This window comes from Piliocolobus tephrosceles, chromosome 2 (genome assembly GCF_002776525.5).
Source record: "Piliocolobus tephrosceles isolate RC106 chromosome 2, ASM277652v3, whole genome shotgun sequence".
NCBI classification, from domain to species: Eukaryota; Metazoa; Chordata; class Mammalia; order Primates; family Cercopithecidae; genus Piliocolobus; species Piliocolobus tephrosceles.
The window spans coordinates 165,116,462-165,138,822 of NC_045435.1; the positions used below are offsets into that span (position 1 = coordinate 165,116,462).

At 37.8% G+C, this 22,361-nt stretch overlaps 1 protein-coding gene across 2 annotated transcripts in view; it reads left to right on the top strand.

The window, feature by feature from the left end:
* Nucleotides 1-14,744, top strand: part of PLS1 (plastin 1) — a 112,393-nt gene extending 97,649 nt beyond the window's left edge. For both annotated transcript variants that reach the window (XM_023215351.2, XM_023215352.2), the window contains 4 exons: nt 4,659-4,792; nt 5,242-5,365; nt 12,581-12,705; nt 12,952-14,744. In XM_023215351.2, coding sequence (XP_023071119.1) covers nt 4,659-4,792; nt 5,242-5,365; nt 12,581-12,705; nt 12,952-13,087 — 519 coding nt within the window. In that variant the 3' untranslated portion in view covers nt 13,088-14,744. The remainder of the gene's footprint in view (nt 1-4,658; nt 4,793-5,241; nt 5,366-12,580; nt 12,706-12,951) is intronic.
* Nucleotides 14,745-22,361: the final 7,617 nt, after the last annotated feature.

A 22,361-nucleotide genomic window follows, 5' to 3' on the forward strand; every position in this document is an offset into this window, starting at 1 on the left:
GCATGCGGGGCTTAAAACCTAGATGATGGGGGCCAGACGCAGTGGCTCACACCTGTAATCCCATCATTTTGGGAAGCTGAGGCAGGTGGATCACGAGGTCAGGAGTTCGAGGCCAGCCTGGCCAACATAGTGAAAGCCCGTCTCTACTAAAAATACAAAAAATTAGCTGGGCATAGTGGCAGGCACCTGTAATCCCAGCTACTTGGGAGGCTGAGGCAGGAGAATGGCTTGAACGGCGGAGGTTGCAGTGAGCCGAGATGTGCCATTGCACTCCAGCCTGGGTGACAGAGCGAAACTCCATCTCGAGAAAAAAATAAAAAACCTAGATGACGGGTTGATGGGTGCAGCAAACCACCATGGCATATGTATACCTATGTAACAATCCTGCATGTTCTGCACGTGTATACCAGAGCTTAAAGTATAATCAAAGAAAGAAAAAATAGTGTTTTAGTAATAGTGGTATGGAAATGAGGACACAAAATTATATATATACATAATATGAATCTAATTTGTTTAAAATACATAACACACACAGAGATGCATTCAAAAGGGACTTTGGGTTTTTCACGTCTATAGAATGAAAATGTATTTATAGACACTGTAATTTTTAAAGAAAAAAATTTAAAAAGACCTTTAAAGGGAAATATATTAAAAGTAGTTAAATGTGTGGTATAATTATGAAGAGTTATATTTTTCAGCATTTCTAGTCATTGGACTGCCTGCATTTTTAATTTCATTTGATTTGCATATAATTCTTTTCATGGGAGTAGAATTCAGAAAATTTTATTGACTATTTCATGTAGGTTTTTTCCTCCAAAATTCTGAATGCAAAATGTAACAAGAAAACAGAAATTAACCATTCATTATACCTGGAATTTTAATGTGAACTACAAATAAATACATATGTCACAAATGAATCATATGCAGAATACTTTTCCACAAGTATAGAATGAAACATAAAGCCTGAAATTCAAGATGTTTAAAAAAGGAGGAAGCAGTACTTTCATGACACAGTATCACAGGGAATTACTTTATGGAATTATTTTATGGAATTTGGACAATAATCAATAGATGTCACTTTCCTTCGGTTACAAAGTTCTTAAAGCTGCACCATTAAAATAGCCTTTCTTCATTATTATTATATTTTTTGAGACAAGAGTCTTGCTCTGTTGCCCAGGCTGGAATGCAGTGGCGTGATCTCAGCTAACTGCAAGCTCTGCCTCCCAGGTTCATGCCATTCTCCTGCCTCAGCCTCCAGTAGCTGGGACTACAGGCGCCCGACACCATGCCGGCTAATTTTTTTGTGTTTTTAGTAGAGACGAGGTTTCGCTGTGTTAGCCAGGATGGTCTTGATCTCCTGACCTCGTGATCTACCTGCGTCAGCCTCCCAAAGTGCTGGGATTACAGGCATGAGCCACCATGCCCAGCCTTCTTCTTTAAGTATTTATTTTCACTTGAACCCTTGTGTCCCATTATGTAACTCTTCTCATTGTCCAAATGATCTAAGCTTCATTTTTGTCCAAAGCATTTAAAGTACTTGGTAGTTGATATGGTTTGGTTGTGTCCCCACCCAAATCTCATCTTGAATTGTACTCCCATATTTCCATGTGTTGTGGGAGGGACCCAGTGGGAGACAATTTGAATCATGGGGGCAGTTCCCCCATACTGTTCTCATGGTAGTGAATATGAATTAGGAGATCTGATGGTTTTATCAGGGGTTTCTGCTTTTGCATCTTCCTCATTTTCTCTTGCTGCCGCCATGTAAATAGTGCCTTTTGCTTCCCACCATGATTCTGAGGCCTTCCCAGCCATGTGGAACTGTAAGTCCAATTAAACCTCTTTTTCTTCCCAGTCTTGGATATGTCTTTATCAGCAGCGTGAAAACAGAACTAATATAGTAATCATTTCTTCCATTAACCCTGTGAGACTGCACTCCAAGTTTTTCTTGCTTTCTTTGTGCTCATTCTTACCTTTCATAGGTTCTTCATCTTTTAGCCTGACAACTTAGTATTTCCAAGGCCTGGTTCTTGGCCGAAAGGTCTTAACTTCTATATTTACACCCTCAGGGAGCAGATCTGTTTTTAGGGTTTTAAGTACAGGCTGAGCATCCCTTATCCAAAATACTTGGGACCAGATGTATTTCAGATATTGGAATATTTGCAGTATACTGGTTGAACATCCTTAAGCTGAAAAGCTGAAATGCTCCAATGAGCTTTTCTTTTGAGTATTGTGTTGGTGCTCAAAAAGTATTAGAGTTTGGAGTATTTTGGATTTTTGGATTTTCAGATTAGGGATACTCAACCTGTACTACCATACACATGGATTACCTCTAAGAACCTAATTTCTTATTCTTTCTCTAATTTGGTACCTCTCTAGAGCTCTTAGAAGTGTTCTGCCAAATTTGGAACCAACTATTGCCAATAAATAGAATATATGCTTTCCCTTATGTTAGCACCTGTTTCCAGTTTCTCTTTCAATGCTGGTCATATCAATGTTCTTAGGCCTCTATACTAGCAACCTGAACTCCTTTCTCGCCATCATTTCCCTTAGGAACTTTGGTATAACTGTAAAGCAGATGGCTCTTCATTGAAACACATGTATGTGATTACTGCAGTTTGCTATAAAATTCTCCCACTGAAATGGGTGTCCATGGTAAATATGCTGGCCTTTTACTCTTCTGTACACAGTGTTAAGTAATTCAAGTGCTAATGTTATTTTCCATAAATTAGGAATCTATTCTGTTTTTTAAAATCAACATTCTTATAGCATATATTTCTTTTAAGCAGTCTAAGCCTATACTTTAATATGATTCCAAACAATTTTTTGGAATATTATCTCTGCATTAAAAAACTCTTTAAAAATTTTTTTAGAAATAGGGTTTCACTATGGTGCCCAGGCTGGAGTGCATGCTATTCACAGGCGTGATTATAGCACACTACAGCCTTGAACCCCTGCCCTTAAGTGATCCTCCTGCCTCAACCTAAGTAGGTGGGACTACTGGCATGCCACCACACCCAGCTTCTCCTTGGATTTTAAAAAAATGAATACATATCAAACATTTTATTTAATTTGTGAAGTGAGCCAGGCAGATGTTATAGCAGGCTCAAAGATCTTCCATTTTTATTTGTAGTAAATTGAACTTTCGGAATTTGGATTCTCTTTTTTAAAGAACAATAACCATATATTTGTACAAATTCTTTTATTAGCTGTCTCACATTTCCTGGAAATATTTTCTTACTATTGGGAAAAATCTATCTATGTACCTCAGGTTAGACTGTTTTGTAATGATGCCTTAACTAACTTTTGGAAGAAAATTAAGAAAAATAGTGTTCTCCTTTTAAATGTTTATTCCAAAAAGTACTTAATGTAAGCACTTTTGTTCCTACTGGTGATAAGATTATGAGAGCTTATAATTTCACTGGAGCAAAAAGACTCAGATACATAAGAATTTATAAGTTCTGATGTAAGAAACACAGCACTAGATGATGGAGATTAAAAAAACCCTATTGACTCCAGGATAGACAAAAAAAGTATTAGAGAAAGGACCCAGCTGGACTTATATCACTGGAAAGAAGTATGTGTGTGTGGTTGGGGAGGGTAAACAATTTATTAGGTGTTTATGTATCAGATTCTTACTTTAGGCAGCGCATTGTGCTGGAAGTGGATAGATTGGTGCATGAAAAAATTTTTGTCCTTTAGAACAAGCTTATACTATAGTTGTTGAAAGGAAACACATAAAAGGCTAAGTATAAGTAGAAGATGGTGCATAAGCATTACAAAATAAGCATTCTTAGGAGTTCAAGCAAAGGATAGATCATTATTAGCTGGTACAGTTAAGGTTAAGCCTTTATTGAAGAAAGGGACCAAAAGCTGAATTTTAGAGGATGAGTAAGATCTGGGTAAAAAATATTGGAGATGAAGTTAGATTCTTAATAAAACAATTACTTTCTTCTCTTTTTCAAAAATTTAAATCTAAAGAAAACATCATCTATTACTTCTATTAAAGGAAAGCAGGAAACCTTGGTTTTTAGTCACAGATGTACCACTAATAAGCTATTTCATCTTGGATAGTCAAGAATTTTTTTTTTTTTTTTTTTTTTTTTTTGAGACAGAGTTTTTGCTCTGTTGCCCAGGCTGGAAGGCAATGGCGCGATCTTGGCTCACTGCAACCTCCACCTCCCAGGTTCAAGTGATTCTCCTGCCTCAGCCTCCTGAGTAGCTGGAATTACAGGCACCCACCACCACGCCTGGCTAATTTTTGTATTTTTAGTAGAGATGAGGTTTCATGTTGGCCAGGCTGGTCTCGAACTCTTGACCTCAGGCGATCCACTTGCCTCGGCCTCCCAAAGTGCTAGGATTACAGGCATGAGCGACCACGCCCGGCCTGGATAGTCGAGACTTTTAGAATAGGAGGGGATCTTAAAACTTTCCAGCCAGTTGTTCCTCTATTTAGGTTAACCCACTCAGTGCTTTAATATCTTCAACTATAAAATGGAAATAATTATGTCCTTGCTTTCCCTGGGTTATTATTATGAAATTGGTCATATAAATTTAAGATGTCATCATAACTGTTTTTCAGATGGCTGAACTAGGCTGGTGTATTTAGGAGATATGTTTTTAAAAATCTGTTTTATACCCAAACTTTTACTTATTTATAGATTGAAAACTGTAACTATGCAGTGGAACTTGGGAAGAACAAGGCCAAATTCTCCTTGGTTGGCATTGCTGGGCAGGACCTAAATGAAGGGAATTCAACACTTACCCTGGCATTGGTATGGCAGCTGATGAGAAGGTAAAGGCTGATATGTTGGTACCAACACTGCCTGTTTCCTCCAACAAGTAATCTGAACTAAACTTTTAGCTATGTTTGAACAATAATGAACACAGAAGAAATATACAGTGTAAAATATTTTAATTTTTAAAGGATTTACTGTTGATTGTTTTTAAATTATATTTTATTTAAAAATGGGTCAATATCCAGAAACACTATTATTTTTATTAATGCCTCTTAAAAATGGCTTCATAAGGAATTGCTTTAAGTTTTAAAACTACCATGTAGTAGTTTTTGTTTCTGATTAATGAGGTTTGTAACTTTGGAATGTAACTGGGTGCAAATGCCAGACTAAAATTAGAGATATTTATTAGAACTGAACTATTCCTTAAGTATTTATCTAAGCATTGATATAAATTAAAGCAAATTTTACCCTTTTCAGTCTCAAATATATATCTTTTCTGTTGCAGGTACACATTGAATGTGTTATCAGATCTTGGAGAGGGTGAAAAAGTAAATGATGAAATTATTATTAAATGGGTCAATCAGACTCTTAAAAGTGCAAACAAAAAGACTTCTATTTCCAGCTTCAAGGTAAGCAAGAGTCTTAAATTTTTTTTTTTTTCATTGGTATAGGAAGGAATTTTTTTCTGTTTTGAGATGGAATCTCGCTCTGTCACCCAGGCTGGAGGGCAGTGGCACGATCTCGGCTCACTGCAACCTCTGCCTCCCGGGTCACATCATTCTCCTGCCTCAGCCTCCCAAGTAGCTGGGACTACAGGCACCCGCCAGCACGCCCGGTTAACTTTTTTGTGTGTGTTTTTAGTAGAGACAGGGTTTCACCATGTTAGCCAGGATGGTCTCGATCTCCTGACTTTGTGATCTGCCCACCTCGGCTTCCCAAAGTGCTGGGATTACAGGCGTAAGCCACCGTGCTTGGCCAGAAACGAATTTTTATTGGAAATTACATTGGTTTGGCTTAGAATTATATTAATGTTGTATGTCAGAAACATGATTTATGAGTTTAGGCATACTAATTATTTGGCATGTGTAAACTTGAAATATTCAGTTTGAATTACTAAATTTTTGATTGGTTGTCCAGTTAAGTATAAATGCAGGTTAATATTATCTGACTCTGGTAATCTAATCTTAAAAAATAAACAGAATAGAGCCAAAAAAATTCCAGTTATCAAATGAAAAAGATAAGAAGCCATTGTTTATATAGGACCTATAATGTTTTGTGCTCCCTAGCAGCAGTCTCAGAATTGTATTGACATCATTTCCAAGGCATAACAGAGCCAGCCAAACCGATTCAAGTGGGAATTGAGAAAACTGGTAGGAAAAAAATCTTGTCATCTGGCTTCATAATGGCACTTAACACTCACTTCCGAGCATTTGTGGATGATTCATAAAGCACTCAAAATGTAATCTGTACATATGTACCCACTAATTTTCATGCATTTCCATTGTGTTTTGCTTTTGCATGCAAGCCGATGTTAGCTACGAATAAGCATGTCTGCTTGTACACATTCATTCAGTGAGCCTTGTGTTTGTGATTTTATGATGTATGAAAAACTGCAATCAATTTGTTTTTTTTACTGAAATAAAGTACAAAGAGATGAAACACTAAGCTATCCTAAGAGATATCTACCCATTTTTATTTCTCTCTTTGCCTTTGCTCTATATGCTTAATTACAAAGTGAAAGAAATGTCAGAAATTTATCAATTCAATCTTCTCATGTTTACCAAAAACTGAGGCCCAACGCAGTTTTAACAGGACAGCTGGATATTGGCAGAGATGTTGCCTGAGTCCTAGTTCAATAGCTTTTTTTTTTTCTTTTTCCTTTTTTATCTTGGAAGAAACTAATGACACTGAGTTTTTGTTACTTCTTATTTTTTTTTTTTTAAGTAATTTTCAATCCATGATTTGTCTGTGTTTTAGACATAGAACACAAAAATATAAAATAGCAATGGGCATTGTATCATAAAATTCTCTAATTGGCAGTTATTCTGTAAAATTGTTATGTTGAAATTATATGCATTTGCACATTAATTTATAGAAAATATTAAGCATGTATATAGCTAATACAATAGAAAATATTTAGGAGCAAATTAATATTTATTGAGCTCCTATTAAGTAACTTTTCTAAGTAAAGAAAAGGGCATAAAGGATAGAAAATTAATTTGGCCCTCAGAGTGTTCACCATTTATTTTAAAGACAAAGATTGTATAACTGAGAGGGTAACAATACTATATAATAAATGACAAAATTCAAGTAATACAACTAATATTGTGGATGAAAAGTGTTATCATTTCCAATTGAATGGTCAGTGAAGAGCCGATAAAGACAGCGGGATTTGAACATCATAGATGGCGGGAGGATTTGAATTGGTGGAGAGAAAGGGGGATAACAAACTTAGAAGAGTCCATCTTGAATAAAGGCATGTCTCAGAAAGTTAGGAGAAACAGGATGGTTCCTAAGGGATGCTGTGCAAGACATAAATTGGGTCAAGATTGTGGAGGATTTTGGCCTAAATAAAGGATATTGAGTAAAGGGGGTAATAAGAAAGGCAATTATTTTAGGAATACTAATCTGAATGTGGTGAACAGGGGAGGGAGAATAGTGTAACTGCAAGGACAGTGCAGAAGAATCCAAGGCAGTACTCAAGGTGTGAAGTAATAAGGGGGTTGGGGCTGGGAACGGAAATGGTAAGATTAGAAAGCTATGAGTTATTGCAAAAGAAGAACTAGGATTTGGCTTCCTGATTTGGGGAAGAAGAGGGGAGGGAAGAGCCAAAACTCTTGATGTTTTGGGCACGGGTAACTGGAAAACAGATAACACTAATAGAAATGGGGATGTCATGAGGTACAGCTGCTTCCTGGAAAAGGTGATGAATTCAGTTTTAGGCTTGAATTTGAGGTAATTTTAGGAAAATGGGGGCGGTGAAAGGAGATACTAAAACTGGAAAGACAGACTTGGTGATCAGTTGAATAAAAGAGTTGAGAAATGGGAGTGCATAAACCTTTTAAGGAAGAGCAACCATAGAGAACAGCCGACTTGAGAGTTTGGCTCTACTTAGAACTGAGGTGGCAGAAACATCGCAAAAGTACTTGGCATTTTGCATATGCTTAATGATAAAATCTTTAAAGAGAGCGCAAATAGTGAAGAAATGAGGCAGTGAATGCTAAAACATAGTTGAGGTGAGGGAGGCTTTTTTCCAACTACAGAAGGCATTATGTTTGAAGGCTATATTAAGTGGTACTAGCAGAAAAAACATTTTAATTATAATCAAGGTAGCAGTATAACTAGGAATTTCAAAAAAGACAAATTTACCCTTTTTAGCCACAAAATAAATTTCCCTTGCTAAGAAGATAGAGGTGGTATATCAGCAAATAATAATAATTACCATTTATTGAGTCCTTTGTGTCACTGTGTTAAGCACTTTACACATTGTTTCTTTTAATTAAACACTGAGCAAAAAGGTGAGCATTAGAGAAGTTAAGTAACTGTCTACTGTCATACAACTTTTAAGCAGAACAGCTGCGTTTCATATCCAGGTCTGTCTACGCACAAGTGGAAAGCCAAGCTTTGGAGTTTTATGGTCCTGGGTTGACTCTTGGCTGAGCTACTGATTCGCTGTGTAACATACTGCTCATTTATTACATATATATTCAAAGCTTGCCCTGTGTCAGCTGCCTTGCTAGTGGCTGTGGCTACATAGTGCCCTCAAAGAGCTCACTATTCAGGGAAGGTGGCAAATAAGAAAACAAGAATCACAGTATGGGGTGTCAGCAATACTATATAAATTAGCTAAGGGGGGAGTGTGGGACCACATGAGAAGGGCATCTGTTTTACAGAAACCTTATCAGTTTATACTAACAGCAGGGCTACATCTACTGATGAATAAACTACTGGCTCAGCATTTAGTATCTGTGTGACCATGGGCAAGTTATTAATTTCTCTATTCTTCAGTTTCCCCATATCTAAAATGGGGAAATTAATAATCCCTATCTACTAAGATTGTTGTTAGACTACATAAGTTAACAAAATGTAAAGAGCTTAACAGTACCTAGCACATATTAAGGGCACATAAATACCACGCTGTTGGCATTGCTAATATATAAAGGGCATCATATGTGGCAGGGCAGGGGAGTCTGCTGAGCCTTTTAGGGAAGTCTGGTGGCTACATCACTGTTTTTCTACATTTATTTATTTAATTAATTTTTTTGAGATGGAGTCTTGCTCTGTTGCCCAGGCTGGAGTGCAGTGGTGCAATCTCAGCTCACTTCAACCTCCGCCTCCCAGGGTCAGGCAATTCTCCTGCCTCAGCCTCCTGAGTAGCTGGGACTACAGGCACCTGCCACCACGCCCAACTAATTTTTTGTATTTTTAGTAGAGATGAGGTTTCACTGTGTTAGCCAGAATGGTCTCAATCTCCTTACCTCATGATCTGCCTGCCTTGGCCTCCCAAAGTGTTGAGATTACAGGTGTGAACCACCATGCCCAGCCTTTCCACTTTTATTTTTTAAAATGACAGAGGGGCCGGGCACGGTGGCTCAAGCCTGTAATCCCAGCACTTTGGGAGGCCGAGACGGGTGGATCACGAGGTCAGGAAATCGAGACCATCCTGGCTAACAGGGTGAAACCCCGTCTCTACTAAAAAATACAAAAAACCAGCCGGGCGAGGTGGCGGGCGCCTGTAGTCCCAGCTACTCGGGAGGCTGAGGCCGGAGAATGGTGTGAACCGGGGAAGCGGAGCTTGCAGTGAGCTGAGATCTGGCCACTGCACTCCAGCCTGGACGATAGAGCAAGACTCCGTCTCAAAAAATAAATAAATAAGTAAAATGACAGAAACAGCAGTGGAATGAAATGTTCTAATATGTATCAAAGAAAGGGAAAAATCATTATCTTGAAAATCAAGCTCTAGGTAATTCTAGATTAAGATAATGAAATTCTTTTTGCTGAGGTCATTTCTTTATGATTAACTTAAGGAAATAAAAGGAAAAATAATGGAAATGTCTTTATATACTAACCTAAGGGTTTTCACTGTAACCCCTTTCCCTTTGCAAAAGTAAAATGTCTTTCACTGATAATGTACGAATTAGAGGATTTGGAAGACAGGGCTATTTTATCGAAAACAAGAAGATAAGAGATCTGATACAATCTTTAGAAACTTAAATTTTTCATTCATCTCAGTAGAAGCTTTACCCAAAGTAACTCATAAGAAAATGGGTGGGAAAAATACTTGTTTCCTAAATCTAAATGAAATATTTAAAATAACACAAATATATAAATAAGGAATCAAATTATAGCACAATTAAGTCACTTGTCTTTTAAAAAATTAATCATAAATATATGAAAGATAAGCCCATAGAAATTAAAATTTATTCTAGAATGAAATAAATATTATTTTTAGAAAGTATAATACAGTACACATTTAGAGTCATCTAGAGAGCTTATTAAAAATGTAGATTCTCAGCCTCATTCATAGATAACCTGACATTAGTTTGAGTGGAGCTAGATTTGCACTTTTAACAAGTACCCCACATAATTTTCATGTAGGTGGTCTGCAGATATATTGAGCAAACAGGTATGATAATTTCTCAGAAACAGAGAAGATACGAAAAGCAGACCCAGATTACCAGCATCAGATAGACTTAAAGGACCTAATTATTTTTACCCTTACCCCGCCCAAAGATCTGTATCATAAAATGTACATTCCTAATAAGAATATTACCCCTGCCCAAAGATCTGTATCATAAAATGAACATTCCTAGTAAGACTATAAATTTTTGTAAAATTAATAAATGAGGCCGGGCACAGTGGCTCACGTCTGTAATCCAGCACTTTGGGAGGCCAAGGTAGGTGGATCATGAGGTCAGGAGTTTGAGACCATCCTGGCTAACACGGTGAAACCCCATCTCTACTAAAAATACAAAAAAAAAAAATTAGCCAGGCATGGTGGCGGGCGCCTGGAGTCCCAGCTACTCAGGAGGCTGAGGCAGGAGAATGGCCAGAACCCGGGAGGCAGAGCTTGTAGTGAGCCAAAATCACGCCGCTGCACTCCAGCCCGGGCAACAGAGTGAGACTCCGTGTCAAAAAAAAAAAAAAAAAAAGTAATAAATGAAGTGGCTGATCGTGGTTCAAAGAAGCCTGTTACTCTTCTTCCCATGGCTTCAAATTGTTTTATTAGATATTGACTAAGAACTGACATTTGGCTAGAGCCTATACTAAATGCTTTCACCTATACCACCTCAGTATTCCTAAGAATCCTATGACATTCTACTTTAGAGATTAGGAAAGGGTGCTCTGGCTTCAAGTAACAGAAACCCAATTTCAAGTGGTTTAAACTGAAAGGAAAGGTATTGACCACAATAACAGCAATCCAGAGGTAGGGTAGACTTCTGGATTGGTTGAACCAATAATTGAAGAATGTCATTCGGAACTCAATTTTTTTTTCCCATCTCTGCTTTGCCATCTAATGTGCCAGCTTCACCCTAAAGCTGGTTTTCCTTTTGATCATAGGATAGTTGCTGCTTGTGACAGAGGTTTCATCTGCCATTCACATCCAGGAGGAGGGGTTGCTGGCTTTCCATAACATAGGCCCAAATTAAATCACTGTGGTAATAGAATAGGATTCCTCTATTTGGCTTAGACCAGTGTTTTGAAACCTTAAAAGAAAATTATCCTCTAAGGAATATTTTTAGACATTTTTTCCCTTTTTGTCTCTCTCCCATGAAATTTTAATGCAGAGATACACTGTATACCTGTTCATGCACTGTATGCTTTATACATAAAAAAGGTTACCACTCTGCCTCCATTGAGAATGCTTGACCTAGGTTAATTTAGATTCACTCCTGGAACTGTGAATGCTGGCTTTCCTTTAAGCTCATGTCTATGTGAAGGAGGTATGGGTATAGAGCAAACATACGGGTTCTATTTGTATAGAAGAAGTAAAGAGTGGGTAGATTCTGGGTAGGCAAGCAGTGGTGGCCACTACTCAAGCTGAGAGAGAGAACAAATAATTTGTTCAAGTACTGATAAGTGGTAAAAATCAGTTCAGACCAGGATGTCTGATTTCATCTGCAATGCACTATTCACTATTAGTTGTGCATTCAATTAGTTGTGAATTCAATTTAGTTGTCCATTTTTAGCTTGCCTTGGTGGTAACTTCAAAATGGAGAGACTCTTGGGCATTTTAGAGTCAGACTGTCATGGGTTCAAATACCAGTTCTGTATTTACTGGTTGTGTAAACAAGTCATTTGAGCTATCTTAGGAACTTCATGTTCTTCATCTTTTTTAAAAAAAGAATTCCTCTACTGTCAATATGCTAGGGTTTAAAAGGTGGATTAAATAAACTAAAACATGTAAAACAACAAGAACAATGTCTTTGTAAATGTTCCCTTTTGCTATTTCATTTTTCTTTCTGAAAAATATTAAGGGAAGGCTTTGGGATTTATGGTCTAAGAAATATATGAGTAGAATTTAAAAATTGTTAATTAAAAATTCATCTACTCCCTTTCAAAAGATGTGTATTTTTTACAGAATAGAAACCATAGTTAGCAATACTTAGGAACTATCATGTCCACAAACCTTATTCAGGTATGCTGACAACTCTATGTAAAGATTTAAGGAAAAGTATATTTTAAATGGTTTATTTATGTGTGCTGGTTGCAGAAAAGCTGAACGTTAGGTTAGGTACAAAGAATTTATAGATTGCCTTCAGTTATATGATCAGAAGAGTCTGAAAATAATGAAAATTAAAGGTCAGAAGTTTATGAATGTTCATCTATGCTTTGTTTTCTAGGATAAATCTATAAGCACAAGTTTACCTGTTCTAGATTTAATAGATGCCATTGCACCAAATGCAGTTCGTCAAGAAATGATCAGGAGAGAAAACTTATCTGATGAGGACAAGCTGAACAATGCTAAGTAAGCCTTTATGGTTTATATTAGAACACAGTGGCCCTTTAATTCTCTAAAATCCTTATAGGAAAGGTTACTATGCCCTTAAAATTCGTATTTTTAAATATAACTTGTATGGGGAATATGATTTAAGACTCACAAACTTAACCTTCTCGTAAAACTAATCTTGTCACAATATTTCACTCTTTTGTTAAAATGTGTTAAGTGAAAACACAGTGGATAACACCAAGATATTTTTCTTGTCTCTTCAAGATATGCCATTTCTGTTGCTCGGAAGATCGGTGCCCGGATATATGCATTACCTGATGACCTCGTAGAAGTAAAACCAAAGATGGTTATGACGGTGTTTGCATGCTTAATGGGAAAAGGACTGAACAGAATAAAATAATCATTTCATATGATTTTCTGCCACATTAAACATATTGTATGCCTCACAGTTTACAGGATACTGAAATGTAGTGGGTGTGTAAAACCAGAGATTATTTGTATGTTCAAAATAGTTATATATTCATTAATGAATTCAATATCCTGTTCATACTAGTTAGACCTGGTCAGCCTTTTTGGATAACACAGTTAATTTACCAACTGCTAAAGATAATAAAATATATTCATAATCAAGCTGATACTTCATGATTAAATTATTTTTGTTGCTTAAAAGTCATATTAAGACTAATTCTTTTTTATGGTTCAGAAAAGATGAATACAAAAGTTTTTGCAGGTTCTGCTGTGAAATGTGTTTTGATATTTTGTGTGTTAATTTTGATCATAAATGCATTCATACTCATAATCCAGTTTAATTCTTTTATTTGCTTCCTCCAACTATTTAAAGTGGTCCAAAAACACTTTTCTGTAAGTTTCTATACTGTCTAAAATGTTCTGGTGACAAGAATTGTTTATTAATATCAAACTTTTTATATATGAGAACTAATTCTTGAATAAACCCCAAAGTTCACTCTCTTAAGTAGCAGCAGCTTTTTACTTAAAATTTAATTTTAACTATATTGATACCTTACATATCCTAGTTTGGTAATACAGCTTTAACTATGTCATGCAACATATATATGTTGGTAGGATGTTATTAGAGATACATGTGTGCATATATATATTTTTTGCACCTGTATCACCCAGCTTTTCATAAGTGGTATGTATAATTGGTCATTCAGCCAATCATCAGTATTTTTCCCCCACAACATGTGTAACACTTTTCAGTTTGTGGATATCGGATACATTAAGATTTCTTTTTATAAGTATTCATTTTGAATGTGCATATAGTTATTTGACTCCTTCCAAATACTTGTAGCCAAACATTGGCTAGAACATCCCAAGATATGTTGACACTATCCTGTTAGCTTCATATTATACTTGCTAGTTGAGGTCTCTATAGAAGCCCTATATAATTTAGAATATGCCCACTGAATATCTTTAATAGAAAGTAACATAAAGCTATATTAATGTAGAGTATTTTCATTTGTTTTTTCGTAGCCCATTACAAATTGGCAATGTTTGGTTAATGTTTGTGTTACTTGGAAATCGCTACAGCTTGGCCCTATTTTTTTCCTAAATTTTTAGCATTAATCCATTTCTGCTGCTAACAATTGAAGCCAGAAATCTACTTCCTCCATCTTCCACTCTTAGTGCAGTGAGCAATACTGTTGTGTTGTGCAACAAAAATGTCACTTTATTCCAGTGTGAATGAGTATTCTAAATTCCCCTTCTACCATTGATTTAAACATACATGTTGGTAAGAGTGAGACTGCCCATGTGTTTAGAATAGAATTTTTTAAATGAAATGATCAGGTGGAATTTTGAAATATATTCTTCTACAAAAGAGATTTCTTTCCCTTTTATATTTTGATGATTGTTTTCTTATATGAAGATTAAGATATGTTCTTGCTCTTTTATAAGATTATTTAAATTATGTTTCCCTCTGATTTTTTTTTCACCATTGTATTTACTAAGTTATTGGATTTACATGAAATCTGGCACTTTTAGGGTGTTCTTTTTCTCACAGAGTATATTTAATAAAAAGGCTGTGTATATAGAAATGTGTTTGTATTTATTTCATTTGAAGAAAAATATTCAGCCTTGAAAATTAATCTAGCATAAACTTATTTTCCAGAAAACAGTTCCTAAATGAGTTGGTAAAACAACAAAAAAAAAAATTGTATTTGATAATTTCTTTGAAGATGAGGGTATGTTCTTAAATATGAATAATTATTAAAAACCAACTGTGTGATTACTACAATTTAGTTTGTGCTGAAATAATTCAGGTGAATCAATCCATTCACAAATTTATCATCTATTTTGATCCAGATACTATGCTATATACACTGGGGATTCAGCTGAGAAAAATACAGATGAAGTCCCCTGACCTCATGTATCATATCCATGTATCATATCCTAGTAGAGAGAGAATTTGTAAATAGGAATTTTAGATAGTGATAATGCAGTAGAAGAAATAACATAGGGTAACGTGATATAGACTGACTTGGGAAATGGGGTGGAGATTATTTGTATTGGGGTGGACATGGAAGGTCTCTCTAAGGATATTTGTGCTATGAGTGTTCAGCAGAGAGAACAAATGTAAAGAACTCGAGGCAGGCAGTCCTGTAGGCATCCTAGAAGACAAACAGGCAAACGTGACCTGAGAGTACTGAGGTAGAGGCAGAGTCTAGAGATGGAGATGGGGCTAGGTTATTGTAGGACTAGATCTAAATCTGGATTTTTTTTTTTCTTCTCTGACTGAAGTCATGACTGCTCTTTTGTATATGTGGTTTGGGTAAGCTGCTTGAAGTAATATGCTGCTTCTGAATCTTGGATGCTATTGTCCATCATAACTCTACCACTGGTCTCTGTATCGCCTGTGTAGAAAAAACTGATAGACTGCATAGATTATGTTAAAATACCCCAATTTATGCTGGATAAAGAGTGTACCAGACCAGGCACAGTGACTCATGCCTATAATCTCAGCACCTTGGGAGGTCAAGGTGGGAGGACTGCTTGAGGCCAGGAGTTTGAGATCAGCCTGGGCAACATAGACTCTTGCTACAAAATTTTAATTTTTTTTTGAGACGGAGTCTCACTCTGTCTCCCAGGCTGGAGTGCAGTTGCACTATCTTGGCTCACTGCAACCTCTGCCTCCCAGGTTCAAGTGATTCTCGTGCCTCAGCCTCCTGAGTAGCTGGGATTACAGGTTTGTGTCACCACGCCTGGCCAGTTTTTTTGTGTGTTTTTAGTAGAGACAGGGTTTCACCATGTTGGCCAGGCTGGTCTCAAACTCCTGACCTCAAACAATCAGCCCACCTTGGCCTCCCAAGGTGCTGAGATTATAGGCATGAGCCACTGGGCCCAGCCCTCAATTTTTTTTTTTTTTTTAATTAGATGGGTGTGGTGGTGTGCACCTGTACTCCTAGCTACTTGGGAGGCTAAGGTGGGAGGACTGGGTGACACAGCAAGACGCTGTCTCTTAAAAACAACCAAAACTGTATCAGAGAGGTAAGAAAGGATTTCTGCATCTGAGATGATCCAAAAAGACTTCTGAAGAACAGGGTGCAGTTGCCACATTGGCTTAGATTGAAGTAGGAACAGTCCCCCAACCCCCAGCACTTTGAAAGGCCTCCTAGGATTATCTACTAAAGTAGGTTGGGATTCCCCAGTCTTAGAAATTAATCCAGCCCCTACGGGAGTCCTCTGGATAAAGAATCACCTAAGTCCAGCAACTTGCAAATGTCTCAGATTAAAGTGAAGCTGTATCTACATGGCGCTCTATCTCGCTTGCTCTCCTGCTATATCACATGTGCGACATAGTTCTGAGCCATCTAAATTTTTTCCCTCAAACACAAAATTTTGGGTACATCGGGGTTAGTGTTTTTCTGCTACTAACTAAAAATTGTGCTGCACTACAGATTTACACAGGCATAAATACAAATATGTGCCACTGTTCACTGGCCACAAATTTACAATGAACAATCTTGACATTCCACCAAATAAACAAACTTGGAACTGTATTAAAGATTACAAAATGAGGAAGATTTACCATCGACTAGAGATAAGATAGAAAACAAACGCAATAGATTATCAACTGTTTTGAAGTAAACATATGAAAATGTTTGAAAATACAGTCTGCTGGCTGGGCGCGGTGGCTCAAGCCTGTAATCCCAGCACTTTGGGAGGCCGAGGCGGGCGGATCACGAGGTCAGGAGATCGAGACCATCCTGGCTAACACAGTGAAACCCCATCTCTACTAAAAAAAACAAAAAAACTAGCCGGGCGAGATGGTGGGCGCCTGTAGTCCCAGCTACTCAGGGAGGCTGAGGCAGGAGAATGGCGTAAACCCAGGAGGTGGAGCTTGCAGTGAGCTGAGATCCGGCCACTGCACTCCAGCCTGGGCGACAGAGCGAGACTCCGTCTCAAAAAAAAAAAAAAAAAAAAGAAAGAAAATACAGTCTGCTAAGGCCTCTTAGAGAAGATCTAACAAAGACTTTGAATTATGAGAAAGTTTTATTTAGGAAATTTCGGGAGTTAAAGTGTTGGCTGAGACAGGGATGGAACATACCAGCCTGAACAGGATAGGGAGGATTTCCCCCAAATATAAGGTACTCTGAAGCAAATTTATGTATTCTCTTAAAGACCTAAAACTTTAAAGGCACAATTTAGATTTTTCTATATGATTATGGGAAGCAATAGGAATTAATCAAGAGGCATAATTTCCAGTTGCTCCTCCATTACCTTTTAAAAGCGGAAGACAATAGCAACTCTATAATGGTAATAATAATTTAAAAGTTTGGTTAAAAATAAATTATTTGGCAGCGTACGATGACTCAGGCCTCTAATTCTAGCACTTTGGGAGGTCAAGGTGTCGGGTGGCACTTGAATCCGGGAGTTCAAGGCCAAACTGGGCAACACAGTGTGACCCCCCTTGTCTACAAAAAAACTAAAAAGTTAGCCAGGTGTGGTGGCCTGCGCTTCTGGTTCCAGCTACTTAGAAAATTGAGGTGGGAGGATTGCTGGAGCCCAGAAAGTTGAGGCTGCAATGAGCTATGATCGTGCCACCGCACTCTAGCCTGGGCCACACAGCAAGACCCTCTGGGAAGAAGACAGGAAGGAAGGAGCACCTATTGAGCTTCATTCCATTCTTGCCCAAATAACAGATCTATCTTTTAAAATCAGATTAATAAACGTGACAACAGACTTATCCAATAGTTACATGTCCGTACCTTTGAATTAATTGCATGTGTGACAACAGGAATCTTATGCCAATTTCAGATCACAAACTGGTTGTTAAAAAAATATACAGCCTCGGCTTGGTATGGTGGCCCATGCCTCTAATCCCAGCACTTTGGGAGGCTGAGGCGGGCAGATCACGAGGTCAGGAGTTCAAGACCAGCTTGATCAACATGGTGAAACCCCGTCTCTACTAAAAATACACAAAATTAGCTGGGCATGGTGGCAGGCGCCTGTAATCCCAGCTACTCAGGAGGCTGAAGCAGGAGAATCACTTGAACCCAGGAGGCAGAGGTTGCAGTGAGCCGAGATTGCGCCATTGCATTCCAGCCAGAACGATGGTGTGAGACTCCATCTCAAAAAAAAAAAAAGAGAGGCCGGGCGCAGGGGCTCACACCTGTAATCCCAGCACTTTAGGAGTCCAAGACGGGCAGATCGTGAGGTCAAGAGATTGAGACCATCCTGGACAACACGGTGAAACCCCATCTCTACTAAAAATACAAAAATTAGCTGGGCGTAGTGGTACATGCCTGTAATCCCAGCTACTCAGGAGGCTGAGGCAGGAGAATCACTTGAACCCGGGAGGCAGATGTTGCAGTGAGCCAAGATTGTACCACTGCACTCCAGCCTGGCGACACAGGAAGACTCTGTCTCAAAACACAAACAAAATATATATATATATATATATATTTTTTTTTTACACACACACACACAGCCTCGAGAGACCTGCAGATGGTTCACATCATAGGACTCAGTGCAGACAATCCCCAGTACCAGCCCAGAGCCTGATAGACTTGCTGGGTGGCTAGATCCAGAAGAGAGATAACAGTCACTATAGCTTGGCTCTCAGGAAGCCACATCCCTAGGAAAAGGGGGAGAGTACAACATCAAGGAAACACCCCATGGGACAAATGAATCTGAACAGCAGCCTTGAGCCCTAGACCTTCCCTCAGACATAGCCTACCCAAATGAGAAGGAACCAGAAAAACAATTCCGGTAATATGACAAAACAAGGCTCTTTAACCGCCCCCGCCAAAAAATCATGCTAGCTCACCAGCAATGTATCCAAACCAAGATGAAATCCCTGATTTACCTGAAAAAGAATTCAGAAGGTCAGTTATTAAGCTAATCAAAGAGGCACCAGAGAAAGGTGAAGCCCAATTTAAAGAAATCAAAAAAAATGATAGAGGAAATGAAGGGAGGCCAGGAATGGTGGCTCACACCTGTAATCCTAGCACTTTGGGAGGCCGAAGTGGGTGGATCACTTGAGGCCAGGAGTTCAAGGCCAGCCTGAGCAACATGGCGAAACCCCACCTCTACTAAAAAAAAAGAAAAACCAAACAAAGAAACAACAACAACAACAACAAAAATGAAGGGAGAAACCTTCAGTGAAATAGATAGCATAAATAAAAAACAATCCAAACTTCAGGAAACAATGGATACACTTAGAGAAATACAAAATGCTCTGGAAAGTCTCAGCAATAGAATCGAACAAGCAGAAGAAAGAACGTTAGAGCTCGAAGACAAGGCTTTCAAATTAATCCAATCCAACAAACACAAAGAAAAAAGAATAAGGAAAAAATGAACAAAGCCTCCAAGAAGTCTGGGATTATGTTAAACAACCAAACCTAAGAATAATTGGCATTCTTGTGGAAGAAGAGAAATCTAAGAGTTTGGAAAACATATTTGGGGGAATAATTGAGGAAAACTTCCCCAGCCTTGCTAAAGACCTAGACATCCAAATACAAGAAGCTCAAAGAACACCTGGGAAATTCATCGCAAAAAGATCATCACCTAGGCACACTGTCATCAGGTTATCAAAAGTTAAAATGAAGGAAAGAATCTTAAGAGCTATGAGGCAAAAGCACCAGGTAACCTGCAAAGGAAAATCTATCAGATTAACAGCAGATTTCTCAGAAGAAACCCTACAAGTTAGAAGGGATTGGGGCCTTATCTTCAGTCTTCTTAAACAAAACAATTATCACCCAAAAATTTTGTATCCAGCGAAACTAAGCTTCACAAATGAAGGAAAGATATGGTTTTTTTCAGACAAATGCTGAGTGAATTCACCACTACCAAGCCAGCACTATAAGAACTGCTAAAAGGAGCTCTAAATCTTGAAAAACATCCTGGAAGCACATCAAAACAGATCCTCTTTAAAGCATCAATATCACAGGACCTATACAACAAAAATACAATTAAAAAAAAAAAAACCCCAAGGTATACAGGCAACAAATAGCACAATGAATGGAACAGCACCTCATATCTCAATACTAACATTGAATGTAAATCGTCTAAATGCTCCACTTAAAAGATGCAGAATTGCAGAATGGATAAGAATCCATCAACAAACTATTTGCTGCCTTCAAGAGACCCACCTAACACATAAGGATTCACATAAACTTAAGGTAAAGGGGTGGAAAAAGACATTCCATGCAAATGGACACCAAAAGCAAGGAGGAATAGCTATTTTTATATCAGACAAAACAAACTTTAACTGTAGTTTAAAAAGACAAAGAGGGATATTATATAATGACAAAAGGCCTTGTCCAATAGGAAAATATCACAATCCTAAATATATATGCACTTAACACTGGAGCTCCCAAGTTTATATGACAATTACTACCAGACCTAAGAAATGAGATAGACAAAAGCACAATTAATAGTGGGGGATTTCAATACTCCACTTACAGCACTAGACAGGTCATCAAGACAGAAAGTCAACAAAGAAACAATGGATTTAAACTACACCCTGGAACAAATGGACTTAACAGATGTTTACATAACATTCTACCCCAAAACTGCAGAATATACATTCTATTCATCAGCGCGTGGAACTTTCTCCAAGATAGACCATATGATAGGCCACAAAACAAACCTCAATAAATTTAAGAAAATTAAAATTATATCAAGCAGGCCCTCAGACCACAGTGGAATCAAACTGAAAATCAACTCCAAAAGGAACCTTCAAAACCATGTAAATACATGGAAATTAAATAACCTGCTTCTGAATGACGATTGGGTCAAATTTAAAATCAAGATGGAAATTAAAAAATTATTCAAACTGAACAACAATAGTGACATGACCTATCAAAACCTCTGGGATACAGCAAAGGTGATGCTAAGAGGAAAGCTCATAGCCCTAAATGCCTACATCAAAAAGTCTGAAAGAGCACAAATAGACAATCTAATGTCATACCTCAATAAACCACAGAAACAAGAACAAATCAAACTCAAACCCAGCAGAAGAAAGGAAATAAGATCAGAGCAGAACTAAATGGAATTGCAACTGAAAAAACAAAAATACAAAAGACAAATGAAACAGGCCGGGCACGGTGGGTCATGCCTTTAATCCTAGTACTTTGGGAGGCCAAGGTGGGCAGATCATGAGGTCAGGAGATCGAGACCATCCTGGCTAACACAGTGAAACCCCATCTCTACTAAAAATATACAAAAAATTAGCCAGGTGTGGTGGCAGGTGCCTGTAATCCCAGCTACTTGGGAGGCTGAGGCAGGAGAATGGCGTGAACCCAGGAGGCGGAGCTTGCAGTGAGCCCAGGAGGCGGAGCTTGCAGTGAGCGGAGCGCACCACTACACTCTATCCTAGGCAACAGAGTGAGACTCCGTCTCACAAAAAAAAAAAAAAAGACAAATGAAACAAAAAGCTGGTTCTTTGAAAAAATAAATAAAATTGATAGACCATTACAAATATTAATCTAGAAGAGAGAAATCCAAATAAGCTCAATTAGAAATGAAATCGGAGATATTACAATTGACACCACAGAACCACAAAAGATCACTCAAGGCTACTATGAACACCTTTACACACATAAACTAGAAAACCTAGAGGAGATGGATAAATTTCTGGAAAGATACAACCTACCTAGCTTGAATCAGGAAGAATTAGATACTCTGAACAGACCAATAACAAGCAGCAAGATTGAAACAGTAATTAAAAAAAAAAAATTACCAACAAAAAAAAGTCCAGGACCAGATTCACAGCTGAATTCTACCAGACATTTAAAGAAGAATGTCACCATTCCACAAGACAAAGAGGGAATCCTCCCTAAATCATTCTATGAAGCCAGTATCACCCTAATGCCAAAACCAGGAAAGAACATAACCAAAAGAGAAAACTACAGACCAATATTCCAGATGAACATAGATGTAAAAATCCTTAACCAAAATACTAGCTAACTGAATCCAACAACATATTAAAAAGATAATCCACCATGATCAAGTGGGTTTCATACCAGGGATTGCAGGGATGGTTTAACACATGCATGTCAATAAATGTGATATATCACATAAAGATAATTAAAAACAAAAATCACATGATCATCTTAACAGATGCAGAAAAAGCATTTGACAAAATCCAGCATCCTTTTATGATTAAAACCCTCAGCAAAACTGGCATACAAGGGGCATGTCACAATGTA